Source organism: Peromyscus maniculatus, chromosome 7 (genome assembly GCF_049852395.1).
Source record: "Peromyscus maniculatus bairdii isolate BWxNUB_F1_BW_parent chromosome 7, HU_Pman_BW_mat_3.1, whole genome shotgun sequence".
NCBI classification, from domain to species: Eukaryota; Metazoa; Chordata; class Mammalia; order Rodentia; family Cricetidae; genus Peromyscus; species Peromyscus maniculatus.
The window spans coordinates 70,721,874-70,737,560 of record NC_134858.1 but is presented as its reverse complement, the minus strand read 5'-3'; the positions used below and the strand labels follow the sequence as shown (position 1 = coordinate 70,737,560).

Sequence of the window (15,687 nt, the reverse complement as noted above, 5' to 3'; positions counted from 1 at the left end):
CAGCATGGAGACAAAACCAGGTGGTGGTGGTACATGCCTTTAATCCCAGCACTTGGGAGGCAGAAGCAGGCAGAACTCTGTGAGTTCAAGGCCAGCCTGGGCTACAGAGTGAGTTCCAGGATAGGCTCCAAAGCTACACAGAGAAACGATGTCTCGAAAAACCAAAAAAAAAGATGACTTTGAACTTTTGATTCTCTTACCTCAACCTCCCAAGTGCTTGGGATTATAGACATGAACCACCATGCTTGGCTATCTCTATTTTTTTTTTGTTTTTTTTTTTTTTTTTTTGTTTTGTTTTGGTTTGGTTTTGGTTTTTCGAGACAGGGTTTCTCTGTGTAGCTTTGCACCTTTCCAGAAACTTGTTTTGTAGACCAGGCTGGCCTGGAACTCACAGAGATCCGCCTCTTGAGTGCTGGGATTAAAGGCGTGTGTCACTGCCAGGCGTATGCTATATTTTTAAAGATAAGTTTCTATTTACTGTGAGTTGAGTTGCTCTCTGTTTCCTGGAACCTGACTTTCCCCAACCCATGGCCTTGATTTGTTTTTGAGAATACCCTGACCCTCCCTGACCCCTCCCTAATCAGGTGGTGACTGTTATGAATTAACTGGCCAAGGTATCCCACTCATGCAGGGAACCATGCTGGTATGATGGGCAGATGCACATGGCAGTGGCCAGCGATCCGCAACCCAGCTGTATCCACGTGGAGAGTTTATTATAATAGAGAGATGAAGAGAAAGATAGGAAGGGGGGAGAAAGGGCGGAGTCTTTCCTTAAAAAGAAGCTTTTACATCAGAAAGCATCAGAACATAGGGCGGACCCAAGGGGCAGGGGATTTCAAGGGGGCAGGTCAGAATATTAACAGTGTTTTTTTGTTTTGTTTTCCAAGTCAGGGTTTCTCTGTGTAGCTTTGCGCCTTTCCTGGAACTCGCTTTGTAGATCAAGCTGGCCTCGAACACACAGAGATCCACCTGCCTCTGCCTCCTGAGTGCTGGGATTAAAGGCGTGTGCCACCGCCAGCCTGTTCTGTTTTATTTTGTTTTTCCTGAAGCAGAGGACCAAACCCAGGGCCTTGGACTTGCTAGGCAAGTGCTCTACCACTGAGTTAAATCCCCAACCCCGACCATATGGTTTTTTTTAAAGATTTTTTTTTATTTCCTTATTGCTCAATTGTCTCTTATCTATTATAAAACTACTCAATTTACTCCTTAGGGCCTGAGAGATGGATTTGGGCTGCTCTCTTTAACCTGACTTAGGAGGCATTCGCTGGCCAGCTGTTGGGTGGATCCCCCCCCCTCCCAAAAAAAAAAAATCAAGCTTGCTTCAAGTTGAAGTGGTGGGTCTTATTCTTGCTGTTGGGATTAACAAGGGTTCTCTCCTTTCACTATGTGGGTCCCAGGACCAAACTCAGATCTTCTGGCCTGGCAGCAAGTTCCTTCACCCACTGAGGCAGCTCAAAGGCCCTAAGCTAGAGTCCCATGTTCCCTTCTCAGGCTCCCTCTAGCTATGATTGTTGTATTTTCAAAACCGCACAAAGGAGTCACTGTTGTTTTAAAAATAAAAGTGGCACTGGTTACCGTGCGGAAAGGTCATGAGGCACGAGCCACAACAAAACCCAGTATCAGAGCTGGACACTGCACACACATGGTACACAGACAGACATTCAGGCAAACATTCACACACATGAAATAAATGAATAAAATTGCCCCCAAAAACATTTCGAACTATGTTCCCAAGATGTTGTTTTGACCAGGCCCCTCAATGGGCATCTCGTGAAATCTGCATTCCTGAATTTGGATTCCTTTGGCTTACAGTTCGTAGTTTGAAATGTTCACACAAACCTGATAGACTGCACCTCTTTTATTTTTTTTTATTATGGTTTAATTGGCACAGAGTTCACTGAAGAGCATTTACTTTTATACAGATTTGCAATTAGAAAAATACATTGACAAAAAATATGGTTATTTTATATCAAATTTAAACCATTTCCAAAGAGAATACAGGTTACTTTTTCCACAGATCAAGGCAGTTTTTGTGTGGGTCTCTATCACACACATTTAACCCTCTGCCAGGTTTGGAGCCAACAAGACCTGAATCTAACCGTGGATCTACTTCCCCGAAAGCGGCACTATGCAAACATTAACTTATTTTTATTTACAAAAGAGACATTTGTATGTCTGATATGTGATAAACCGCACCCAAGTCTTAGAGCAACTTTGGAAGGCACTGCTGTGCATGCCCCACCTCCCTTGAAACATGGGATATGTTTCAGATACACGGGATCCAGATGCAAAAGCCTTAACAACCACCTTGGTCTTTCAAAGCATCCCTCATTTCAGTGACAGAAAAGGCTTAGTAGCCATGGCTAATTTTGCTGGGCAGGGGCTCACGAAGGACAATGGCAATCCAGGATGTTGAATTTCAAAAAGCCTTTTAAGGGCTGGGTGTAATAGCTCCACCTTTAATCAGGTGGATCTCTCGGAGTCTGAGGCCAGCCTGGTCTACAGAGGGGGTTCCAGGACAGCCAGGGCTACATCGTGAGACCCTGTGTCAAAAAAAAAAAAAAAAAAGAAAAGAAAAGAAAAGAAAGAAAGAAAAAAGAAAAAAGGCCACTTGAAAACTACTATGCAAACTACTTATTTTCCTTTATATTTCTTTTAGTAATTACAAGTATTACAAGTTCTGCCAAGCATTTACTGTTTTAAAAAAAAACCCAAACCCCACAGTTTTTACTTTTTAAAATTATAATTGGTGATATTTTTCCTTGGTGAAGTTCTTTGGAAATTCTGGCTTACTTTCTTTAAAAGCCTTTTGCTGTGAATGAGATCCCCTGGGTCTGAAGAAGTGGAGTCTATGAAGAACATTTTGAACCACCCTTTTTGGGCATGAAGACACTGAGACGACAGAACACATGATCTGGCAAGACACAGCGAGGACATGGATGGATGCCCACCTTCCGGGGAAGGACAGGCTGCTGCGAGACACCTGTCTCAAACGAGCACACACATGTGACTGCTTAAATACAGACATCCATCTCCCTCCAGACGGCAAATAAAGATGTGGCTTAATTAAAAAGAGAGTCCCTCAGTCCACACTAATGAGGGAGAAGACAGACAGGGAGACAGCAAAGGCAGACGCCCAGCCCGATGGTAAAGTTGGGCGCTCAGCAGTCCTCACAGGAACGGCAGCCCGAAGGTGCCAGACAAAACATAAATCTGAAGAGAAGTAAAGTCTTTTCTTACCATGCATTCAGCAGAAGCCCGAGCTATGCTCAGCTGTGGACCGAACCAACAGACCACTAATAAACACCTGGCTCTCCATGACCCTGAAGCCCAGAGCCAGAAAATCCGACTTCACGAGTTTCCACCTCTTCACCCACCCCTGCCCTACAAACCCCTCCCCCCCCCACCAAACCCACAGTCAACCCAGCATACCCAATCTATAGAGATGGCTGTAATTTTAACATAACGTCCAAGGGGAGGCCGACATGAAAGGTGATGCTGAAAGACACCGATCCAATGTGCACATAATAGTAACATTCAAGTGTTGGTGAGTGATGTTCTAGAAGGTCAACTATGGTGTGGATTTTTAAATCTGGATTCTCAAGACCATGGTAGCCTTTCATTGCTCAAAGATCCTAATGTCTTTGGGGGGACTCTCTAATGAGACTCCAGGTCTCATTAGATGGCACGGGACAGTACCATCATCAGCATACTAACATAATAGACGCAACCTTTCATGGCTGCAAAATCCTGACTACCTGAATGGCCTGCCCCCATGGGCTTAGGCTTTCAAGGCACTTTTGGCTCTGTGAAATAGTTCTGCCAATTCTTGGACGTATAAAGCTGCAACAACTTAGAAATGGACGCTGAGGTAACGTCCACTGGAGACAGGAGAAGCAGCTGGCGTTTGGCGCGGTGTGGTTCATCTCGGCAGGCGGGCTGGAGCTCTGCGGAACAGCTCCTCACAGGCAGGGGCTGCTGCGACGCTCACCTGGTGTCTCAACAGCCGCATAGCCCCTTCTCCTTCTCCTCACTCAGCTGATCCGCAGAAGTGTGGCCATTGGACCGCACCACGCCCTCTGGAATCCAGGACTTGTCCACACACCGTTCCATCCGCTTCATTATCAGGTCCAGGAGCATCTCGATCGCTTGGCTGATGTTCGCCCCGGTGGCAGCACTGGTTTCAAAATAGGGGATTCTGGAAGGACAGAAACGGCTCAGCTGACAACGTGCAAGGGGGGGACCGTGACCTGTGTCCTTCATCATTTTTTTAGCCATTCGTAATTTAGAGAACAATTTTAGGATAGATATACATGACAACAGTATAACTTCAGTAGGGAACAGAGAGGAGGCAACACCATCCCAGTTATAATTCAATGTGCCAAATAACCAGGAAAATGAATCTATTCCAGTACGTGTCTCTCTCAAAACAGTTCCTTCGTTATTTCATTTTTCAAAATGATATCATTTACCAGCACCTAAAACAGACACCAGCTTAAAGGACTGGTATCATTGTAACTGGCTTAAGCGGATCAGTCTACATGGGCTGGGTCTGCACCTGTCTCCCCAGACAGTAAGTCGTCCTGAGGCAGAGTGTATGTGTAAAGAAAACTGGACTTCTATGAGGAAGGAAGGGGTCGGGTATAAATGTTGTCTAAGCAACCACCGATATCTGCCCCAGAAAGTAGACCCAGAGTTTTCCTGAGAGAAGGCAGGACCAGGCATCATGGTGCACACCTGTAACCATAGCTTTCGGGGTAGAGCAGGAAGAGGAAAAGTTCAAGGCAGCCTCACCACACAGCAAATTTGGGGAAAGCCTGGGCTACATTAGTCCCTGTCTCAAAACAAAACACCCAGAGGCTACAAGAGAAGGGGAGACCCAGGGGAGCTTCAATTCTATCCCTTTAACTTCTCTAGTGTTGGGAGCACAAAGGTCCTCACGCCCACAGATCACTAGGGAAACCAGGAATGTTAGGCATGCAGAGGTTTCTTTTCAACTGTTTTCCAGCCAGAACAGGGAGTGGATGTTGTTAATGACCTGGTGAACTTTGCTATGTAGAGCCAGGCCTCACCCAAATCCCCCAGAATGTTAATCCTCGATTCTCTCTCCAAAGACCTTTATCTTTATATCTCAGTCAATTTAGAGCACATCTTTAGGGGAGATGTCACATGTATGTTGTAGGCCAAGTGACCAGGCAGACCTTCCCTAAGCCCTTAAGCTATACATGTAGTTGATCTCTAGAACCGATCCTCTTCAAAGAAGTAACATGCACTCTGAGTTGACGTTGATGTAATTACGCCCCCGTGTGCACCAGGGACTGTATCACACCAGGAAACTTTTCCAAACTGTACTACAGTAAACCATCTGGGGTCAGACTGACTCCAGAAGTTTTATCCAGCCCAGCTAACTCAGTGGAGCTGAACTGAGTTTTCCTTCAGACCTCACCCATTTCCCTGTGGGCTGTAACCCTTGCAGCATGCCCCCATACACATACACACCCTGGTACTTTCTTGCCACTTCCCAGAGAAGTTAATAAGCCTTAAGGGTGTTCTCTCCATATTCCCATATAGGTCCTCATCTATCCTATAGCCCCTGTTAAACTGGGAAATGTCCTCCTGGATCCACCACTGAGCAACCGCCATATAATCCTCTGGTTTTTGAGGTAGATTTTTTAAAAATTATTTATTTTTATTTCATGTTCATTCGTGTTTTGGCTGCATGTAAGTGTGAAGGTGTCAGATCCCATGAAACTGGAAATTATAGACAGTTGTGTGCTGCCATGTAGTTGCTGGGAACTGAACCCAGGTCCTCTGGAAGAGCAGCCAGTGCTCTTAACCACTGAGCCATCTCTCCAGCCCTTTGAGACAGAATTTAACTAGGTACCAAATGGCTCTTGAGTTTTCTATGTCGTCTAGGCTAGCCTCAAGTTCACAATTCTCCTGCTTCAGCCTATGTAGTATTTGGATCGCAGAGGTGTACCACAACTCCTGGCTTAATATTTTATATATTTTTTAAGATTTATTTTTATTATTTTTAATTATGTGTGTATGCATGTGTGGTTTGTGCACGTGAGTGCAGGTACCCACACGGGCAAAAGAAGGTGTTGGATGCCCAGGAGCTGGTGTGACAGACAGTTGGGAGCCATCAGACATGGGTGCTAGAAACCAAACTCTGGTCCTGTAAGGGCAGCAGATGCTCCTAACCACTGAGCCATCTCTCCAGCCCTGGACATTTTATACAACTGGAAAGGCAATAAATAAATAAATTAAATAAATAAATAAATAAAATAAAATAAAATTGCCGGGCGGTGGTGGCGCATGCCTGTAATCCCAGCACTCGAGAGGCAGAGCCAGGTGGATCTCTGTGAGTTCAAGGCCAGCCTGGTCTACAGAGTGAGCTCCAGGACAGGCACCAAAACTACACAGGGAAACCCTGTCTTGAAAAACCAAAAAAAAAAAAACCAAAAATTACAAAATCTGAGCCTGGGGAAGAAAGTGAATCTAAAAGGAAGGACTAGGAGCTGGAGAGATGTTCAGCACTTAAGAGCACAGGCTGCTCTTGCAGAGGACCTGGACTCAGTTTCCAGCACCCACATGACAGCTCACAACTGTATGTAACCGCAGTCCCAGGGGATCAGACACCTTCTCTGATCTTTTCTCCAGACACTGTATGCATGTGGTGTACAGGTATATATGCAGGAAAACCACTCACAGGCATATAAAATATAGATAAGTAGTGTTGTTTTGTTTTGTTGAGACAGGATCTCTCTATGTAGCCCTGGCTGTGCTGGAATTTGCTACTTTGGCCAGGCTGGCCTTGAACTCACAGAGACCTGCCTGCCTCTGCCTCCTAAATGCTGGCATTAAAGTTGGTGTGTAGCAGGCTTTCTTGGACCACCAGGCCCCAAATCATGACACAGAGACTTATTAATTATGAATGCTTGGCCTTAGCTTAGGCTTGTTTCTAGCTAGCTTTTTTTTTTTTTAACTTAAATTAACCCCTTTCTATTAATCCATGTGCTGCACCAAGGCTTGTTTACCTTATCTAAGTACCATCCATCCTGCTTCCCTGCATGCCTGGCTGGCTGGCTCCCTTTTCTCTCTGCCCACCAGGCCCACCTATCCCTCCTCTGCCTAGCTATTGGCCATTCAGCTTTTTATTTGACCAATCAGGTACCTTAGGCAGGCAAGGTAAAACACCAACACATCTTTACACAATTAAACAAATGCAGCATAAACAAAAGCAACACATCTTTACATAGTTAAACTAATATTCTACAACAGTGGTGCACTCCTTTAATCACAGCAGGGAGGCAGAAACAGGAGGATCTCTGAATTCAAAACCTGCCTGGTCTACAGAGTGAGTTCCAGGACAGCCGGGGCTACACAGAGAAACCCTGTCTTGAAAAACCAAAATAATAATAATAATAATAATAATAATAATAATAATAATAATAAATTTAATTAAATAAATAAGGATTCTGGGTTGTAGAGCAAGCACTGTGCTCCGAGCACAGCTCTGGAGGCCTCTCCTTATCTGTGACGAGGAAGAGCAGTAGTTCATGAGGTCATGACACTAAGACAACACACACAAACTTAGCAAACATTCAGACATGAGAGTCTTCTCTCACATACAATATTCTTGCCGCATGGGGTGGTACATGCCTGCAATCCCAGCATGCCAGAGGCACCATTTCTGCACATTCAAGAGCTGCTTGGTCTACAGAGTGAGTTCCAGGTGCCAGCCAGGAGTATGTATCTAGAAGAGCCTATCTCAAAAAGCCAGTATGCGAGTGAGTGAGTGAGTGTGTGTGTGTGTATTCTTTTTTTAAAAAACATTTTTAGGGCCGGGCAGTGGTGGCAAGCCTTTAATCCCAGCACTTGGGAAGCAGAGCCAGGCGGATCTCTGTGAGTTCAATGCCAGCCTGGTCTACAGAGGGAGTTCCAGGACAGGCTCCAAAGTTATACCGAGAAACCCTGATGAGGAAGGAAAAAAAAAAAATTTATCTAGGCATCAATTCAAAAGGATCTTTAACCACAGAAGACTGGTACTACTCTTTATGTCCACACGAGGGTGCTAAAACAGCACCGCCCGGGGAGCTCTCTTGCTAGAAGTATGAAAAATGGTTGGTTGAAATTGACATCCACCTACATACACATGGCCACTTGTTAGCTATTTGGAGTTTGTGGAGAAAAAGACTAATTCTGATGTGCTTTTAAGAATAGATTCATCGAAGGACCACTGAACTCGATGTTTTTACATATCTCTATCTGTATAAAATAATTATAAATGTTTGTTTAAAAAGGCAGATGGATCTGTGTGAGTTCCAGGCCAGCCTGGTCTAAAGTAGTGAGTTTCTAGCCAGTCAAGGCAGTTACACAGAGAAACCTGTCTCCAAAAATCACACACACACAAAATAGACTCACCACAATTTTATTATTTATTTATTTATTTAGGTTTTTTTGAGACAAGGTTTCTCTGTGTAGCCCTGGCTGTCCTGGAACTCACTCTATAGACCAGGCTGGCCTCGAACTCAGAGATCCACCTGCCTCTGGCTCCTGAGTGCTGGATGAAAGGTGTGGACCAACACCATCCAGCAGATTCATCACAATTTAAAAATAAAGACACCAAGTAAACAAAATGGCAACAGTGTCGAATCAAGAGACTGTCTCATTTGAGATCTCCACCAGGATATCCACGAGACAGAATCCTCGCATAGCTGACCTCTTTTCTATATTTATTTATCGACAAAACTAGAAACTTAAAACCAAGTTGCCAAGGCTTAAGAGGAGATGACTGAGTGGTTAAGAGCGCCCACTGTCCTGGCAGAGGACCCATGTTCAGTCCCCAGCACCCATATCAGGTACTCACACCTGCCTGGAACTCCAGCTCCAGGGGAGGAAATGCCTCTGACATCTGTATCTGTGCCATACGCACACACACACACACACGCACACATCACTTTCCTGGCCTGTGCAAGGCCTTGGGTTCAGTCCCCAGCACTGGAGAAATTACCAGAATGAACAGCAAGGATGCCCGGAGAGCTCTGTCAAATGTGTCTAGGTGTTTGACTTACACGTGGATACAGAATCCACAGCGCGTCCTGCCAGAGGCTGAGTGCTCACAGGAATGGGCTGTGTGATGATCATCTGCACCTGGAAGTCTGTGGACAATGAAATCTGGATCCTCAGGAACTAACTACTGAGTCACAGGGCATTCCAGGAATCAGTTTTGTGTTTGGTTGTAGCTTACTTATGTGGTTTCAAAGTATGTCCAATAATACATCAATAATTTCTTTTTAAATTTTTAAAAATGTTTTTATGTGTATGAGTATTTTGCCTATATGTATATGTGTGCACCACGTGTGTGCCTTGTGCCTGAGGGAGTCAGAAGAGAGCACTGGATCCCCTGGATCTGGAGTTATGGGTGGTTGTAAGCCACCAAGTGGGTTCTGGGCATCAACCCTGGTCCTCTGGAAGAACAACAGGTGCTCTTAACCATGGAGCCATCCCTCCAGCCCCATTCCTTTCTTCCTCAACTCAAGGATGTCAAGTTTATAAGAGATCGATTGACCAGTCACAGGCCAAATGATTCAGACCACGTGTAACCTAGTTCAGTGTTGGTACAGAGCATTGCCAAATTCAGACCCCTGAAATCCAAAACATGGTCTGTGCTGATGTCTCGGATCTGCCATTGATGCTGTGAATAAAGGCTTTGTTTTGGTTTTTGAGACAGTTCCTCTGTCTGCTCCCGGTTGTTTGTCCTGGAACTCACTATCTAGACCAGGCTGGCCTTGAACTCACAGAGATCAGCCTGACTGAGTGCTAGGATTAAAGGCACGCGCCACCACCACCCAGTGTGAATAAAGATTTCCAACTGAGTGTTCATTGCAGAAACTTTGAGCACCTTCCCTTATCAGTAGCCAGCAGGGGGGACGGAGTCCTCATCTCAGATCTGTGGCCAGTTATGTGCACAGCACGCAAGTGTGTACATTCGGGTGTCCTTTAATTCCACTCACAAGCTTCTTGGTTTCCCACATTCTGAATAAAGCAGGCCATGTGGCTTATTACCACCACCAGCTACCCTCTGTGACCAAAGGAGCGTGGACTGTTTCCATCCTCTCTTCTCCTGGCATGTCCTTTATCCTCATGGATTCAAACCTCTTCTCATGGTGGGTGGGGCATAGCTCAGTGGTAGAGTGGTCTCCTGGCATGTGTGAGGACTTGGGTTCAATTCCTCAGAGTACAAAACAATAAAACCCTTAAACAAACAAAAAGCTCTTCTAATTGTAACTCAACTTGCCCATCTTTGTGGTGTCCTCCATGGCCAGTGCATGCTGGACACAGGGAAAGACAGTCCCCCACACGCTCAGATCAACAGAAAACCACAGGGAGCTCTCTGATGCCAGGCAGACTGCAGAACCCTGACACCCCAAACGGAGCAACAGGAAAAGGGCTGCTGAAGCCCCAGGGTGGGGACAAGTTGACCCTTCTGCTCGGCAGGTGCTTGAGAAACACTTGTCAAAATACTCCTCTCACTGGCCGGCTTTCTCATTCACGGCTCCAAAGCGTGGATGATCACCACAGTCTATTGCTTCACGGCTGACTTCCTCCTGATCTCCTTGCAAAACAGCCTCCCTTTCAGCACTTCAGTCTGACTTGTGGTGGCCCCCCGCCGCCCCGCCGTGTCCCCCCCCCCCATAATTTCCTTTCCACACTATTTGAGTGCCTCTCAACAGGGAGGGGGCATGCCAGAACTGCCTGTGAGCTCTACCAGCCTCCAGCTCAGAATCTTCCAAGTAGGTTGGTCGTGACCACTGCATAGGAAAATCACGTGGCGAGCTGTGAAAAGCACCGGTGCCCAGGTCCCCACGCATAGTATACCACTGGAGCTGGGCTGAGCATTTCCCAGAATTTGCTTTTTGGTTCAGGTGGACCCCAGGAGAGGTCTGGGGGAAGTGATGCAGTACCCTTTAAAGATTCTTTTTTTGTTTGTTTGTTTTGTTTTTCGAGACAGGGTTTCTCTGTAGCTTTGAAGCCTGTCCTGGACTAGCTCTGTAGACCAGGCTGGCCTCAAACTCACAGAGACCACCTGCCTCTGCCTCCCGAGTGTGCTGGGATTACAGGTGTGCACCACCAGCGCCCAGCAAGATTCTTTTTTTTTTTTTTTTTGGTTTTTTGAGACAGGGTTTCTCTGTGTAGCTTTGCACCTTTCCTGGAACTCACTTGGTAGCCCAGGCTGGCCTTGAACTCACAGAGATCCGCCTGGCTCTGCCTCCCAAGTGCTGGGATTAAAGGTGTGCACCACCACCACCACCACCACCACCACCACCACCACCACCACCACCCGGTCTCAAGATTCTTATGCATAGGCACTGACCTGCTGAGTAATCTTGGCAAAGCCCAGTGACCAGACCTGCACCTGTTCCTTCTCCCTTGTCTCTCCATCGCACCCTAGGCTCCCAGGGGTGTGGTTAGCCCTGAGATGAAGGGCCTGGCCTGTGCACAGTGCCCACACCACTAAGGTCAGAGGCACCAGCTGAGAGGAGGTGGTTCAGGACACTGTTATGAACCCTAGCTGGTCCTCATTTCCTGTATCCACGCCACACTTTGCACGCCGTTTTCCTTCCTGACAACCTACCCTGTGGACCACCCCAAGATTCCGCATCTGACACAAAGAGAAATTTCTAGAGACTATGGAATAAGGTCAGATCCCTACAACAGATATGTACACTCAGGCTTGCGTGTTCGTGTGCTGGTGCACATACATGCTGGTAGAGGCCAGAGGTTAACCTGAAATGAGAATCCCCAGGCATCATCCACCTTCTTTTTATGTTGACACAAGGGTTCTCATTGGCCTGGAATTTACCAGTTATGCCAGGATGACGGGCAGCAAGGGGTTCACCTGTTTCTGCCTCCTAGCGCTGGGATTAAATGAGAGCGCTAACAGACCCAATTTGTTCTGGTTTGTAAGACCCAGGGCCTCACTACGTAGCTCTGGCTGGCCTCAAACTCAGAGATCTGCCCGTTTCTGCTTCCAGAGTTCGAGGATTAAAGGCGTGTGCCACCACACCAGAATTTAAACACTTGGGTTCCGGAGGTGAGCGGGGTATCACACTCAGGCCCTCAGGCTGGCGTGGGAAGCACTTGTCATCTGTGCCAACATCCCCCAGGCCAGGAGCTCTTCACAGAGCTCAAAGCACCCGACGCCAACCTAACTGCGACAGCTCCACGTGACCACGCCCGCGGAGGTGAGGCCCACACTCCTGCAACTGTCAGAAGGTCCCAGGTGTCTCCGAGGGGTCAACACCATCTACCCTGGCATGAGACGTTCCGCATCTCACTGCATCTCCTTGCCAGAGGAAGCCAGCATGGCTGGTGGGAATCCCCCAGGTGAAGCGGTAACCGCTGGAGGCTTAAAGTGCCCCGCCGCTCCCTGTGTGTTTTCTCTCCTGTATCCTGTCGTAGAATATTGGGGTTTTTTGTTTTGTTTTGTTTGTTTGGTTGGTTTTTCGAGATAGGGTTTCTCTGTGTAGTTTTGGTGCCTGTCCTGGAACTTACTCTGTAGACCAGGCTGGCCTCGAACTCACAGAGATCCGCCTGCCTCTGCCTCCCGAGTGCTGGGATTAAAGGCGTGCGCCACCACCGCCCGCTGTTAGAATATTGTTTTAAGGTGTGTTACTTTTGTCACTGCTGTGGAATATTTGTTTTAATGATGCAAAGATGTGTTGCATTCTTTTACGTTGCATTTGTTTAACTCTGTGAAGCTGTGTTACTGTGCCTGTCTAAAACACCTGATTGGTCTAATAAAGAGCTGAACAGCCAATAGCAAGGCAGGAGAAAGGATAGGCGGGGCTGGCAGGCAGAGAGAAGATATAGAAGGAGAAATCTGGGAGAAGAAAAAGGAACAAGAAAAGAAAAGAGAAGACACCAAGGGCCAGCCACCGAGCCTCACAGCCAGCCATAGAGTAAGAGTGAAAATAAGATATACAGAAGAAAAGGAGAAAGCCCAGAGGCAAAAGGTAGATGGGATAACGTAAGAAAAGCTGGCCAGCAACAAGCCAATCGTCATGCCCCGCCCCACCCCATGTGTCTTCTCTCCCAAATCCCTCTTTTCCTTTCCCAGAAATCCAACCCCTGACCACCTCACAAACCACTGCCTTCCCCCAGCTTCTAGTCTTTCACCCTCCATTTTATCTTACCTGCAGCTCCCAAACTGACCTGGAAGAGTGGAACACTTTTCTGTGCCTGGCTTCTTCCCACCCAGCCTACCTAACTTTCCATTCCTCCCCCTGTCAGTCCCATCCTTTAGTCCTTCCTGAAACTCCATCAGACCATGGAAGAACAAAGCAGAAGTCACACAGTCAGTGGTCCCTCCCTGGCCACCTAAACTGTCGGGTTAGCATCCTACCTGTAAGACCCTAAGACCGGTGCTATCTCTTGTCTCATCCCTAGCAAATCCCACCTCCACGCGGCTCTCCTGGTAGAGCATTTGCCTAGCATGAATGGAGCTCTGGGTTCAGTCCCCAGCTCTGAGTAAACCTAGGCGTGGTGGATCAGATCTGTAATCTAAGCACTTGGGATGTAGAGACAGGAGCTTCAGGAATTCAAGGTACATATGAAGTCCAAGGTCAGTCTGGTCTACAAGAGACCTTGTCTCAAAAAAAAAAAAAAAAAAAGTCTGCTTCCTGCCTGTTACTACTGAAGATTTGTTTATGTGTACGTGATTGTATGCACATGTATGTGCATGAAAGTATACAAGCCAGAAAAGGGTGTCAGGTGTCCCTCTCTCTGTGTGTCTTTTAAGGCAGGGTCTCTCCCTGAACCTGGGATTCACATCTTCTCAACCAGGCTGGAAGCCAGCAAGCCCTGACTCTGCCTCCCTCAGAGCTGGGGTTCTAGGCATGCACCAGACACCCAGATTGTTACGTGGTGATGAGGTCCACACTTTGGTCCTTGTGGTTGTAAAGCAAGCATTCTCAACTGTTGAGCAGTCTTTCCATCCCTGCCTCCTACTTCTAATAGTGAGCAGCGTTAGGTCTACATTTGTATTCTCATAATTCAGGAGAAGGAAGTAAAATGAAGCAATCACTTCTCTGGAGAGTTCGCCCTCTCCTTTCACGTGTAAGCCCTGTGGTGCCTCCACGAACCTCCTCCACGAGCTGAAGGAGGAAGGCTGTTTTCTGGCCCTCCACTCAAAATCAGCCGTAACCAAAGGGCATCTTCACTTCCCCCAGTCAAAGCCAACGCCTGCTCTGTGATACCTAATAAGGCCTTCTCAATTGCCAGGACTCTGCAACGGCATGTAAAGTGGTTTTGAAATTTCCTTGTTGAACACAGAGGATTTCCTTATTCTAAGAGTCTTCTGCTAGCCAGCCTTTAATCCCAGTGCTCAGGAGTCAGAAGCAAGTTGACCTCGGAGTTCAAGGCCAGCCTGGTCTACAGAGTGAGTAGACCAGGACAGCAATGGCTATACAGAGAAGCCCTGTCTCAAAAAAATAAATAAATAAATAAATAAATAAAAGTAAAGAAGATTCTTCTGTTTGCATGTTGGACAGAAGGCCCTATAGTCAATATGTCTGCACTCTGCAAAAATTTCCTGCAAATTCCAAGAGATACAAAGGGGGACCAAGACACCAGAGGACACCCACCCCACGTTTCCTCTATAACCCCCACTGTGATACTCGTGTGAATATGAGGCATTTGACACCTCTCAAGGCCAAAAGCTAAGCTTTTTACGTTAGTCCCTCACTTTGTCATTTCAGTTACTCACTCACAGGTTAATGTTTCTGTTCCAGTGTTTCCTCCAGATCCCACAGCAGGAATACTCACCCATACTTCTCTGCCAGTTCCCTGGCTTCCTCCTCTTTCACTGCCCTCTGGTCTTCCAGGTCACTCTTATTCCCACACAGCACTATATCTGGGTTCTCACAGTACGCATGCATCTGTAGCTGGCCTGAGACACAGGAGAGTTTGTTATAGTAGTCACGATGTAAGCACGAGACCAATAGAAAATATGTACAAAAGTGCTTCTGAAAACCGCATATGCGCATACAGAGGCAAAGAGCTGATCGACTATTTCAAAACATCGATAACACACACATCAGAGAGATATGGAAGAGTACAATAACCCTTAAAGTGTGTGTGTGTGTGTGCATGTGCGTGTGCGTGCGTGCGTGCGTGTGTGTGTGTGTGTGTGTGTGTGTGTGTGTGTGTGTGTTTTACTAATCTTTTTTTTTTTTTTTTGGTTTTTCGAGACAGGGTTTCTCTGTAGCTTTGTAGCCTGTCCTGGATCTCACTATATAGACCATGCAGGCCTCGAACTCACAGAGATCCGCCTGCCTCTGCCTCCTGGGTGCTGGGATTAAAGGCGTGTGCCACCACCGCTGGCTGTGTGTTACTAATCTTAAACCCCTGTTTGTCACTTATTTTATTTTCTCTCAACAGTAGTAATATTTGTAAAGAATTGTCTTTTTGTTTTTTGAGACATCCAGTATCCCTCAAGGCTGGCCTCCAAGGATGCACTTAAATGTCCTTACTGCTCCCATCTCCTGAGGACCTGGATTACAGGTACGTAGTACAGGACAGTTTGCAGGGTACTGGAGATAGTAACCAGGGCTTCATGTGTGTTGAACACCTACCAATTGAGCTGGATTTCCAGCTCTAAGAAATATCTTTCTATAATCG

The 15,687-nt window shown here is 46.6% G+C and overlaps 1 protein-coding gene across 2 annotated transcripts in view; it reads right to left on the bottom strand.

Moving 5' to 3' along the window:
* Window positions 1–1,843: 1,843 nt before the first annotated feature.
* Rab27a (RAB27A, member RAS oncogene family) overlaps window positions 1,844–15,687 on the bottom strand; it is a 52,275-nt gene continuing 38,431 nt past the window's right edge. For both annotated transcript variants that reach the window (XM_006973763.4, XM_042281271.2), the window contains exons 5-6: window positions 14,833–14,956; window positions 1,844–4,198 (exon numbers count right to left, since the gene is read on the bottom strand). In XM_006973763.4, the coding sequence (XP_006973825.1) occupies window positions 4,000–4,198; window positions 14,833–14,956 (323 nt within the window). In that variant the 3' untranslated portion in view covers window positions 1,844–3,999. The remainder of the gene's footprint in view (window positions 4,199–14,832; window positions 14,957–15,687) is intronic.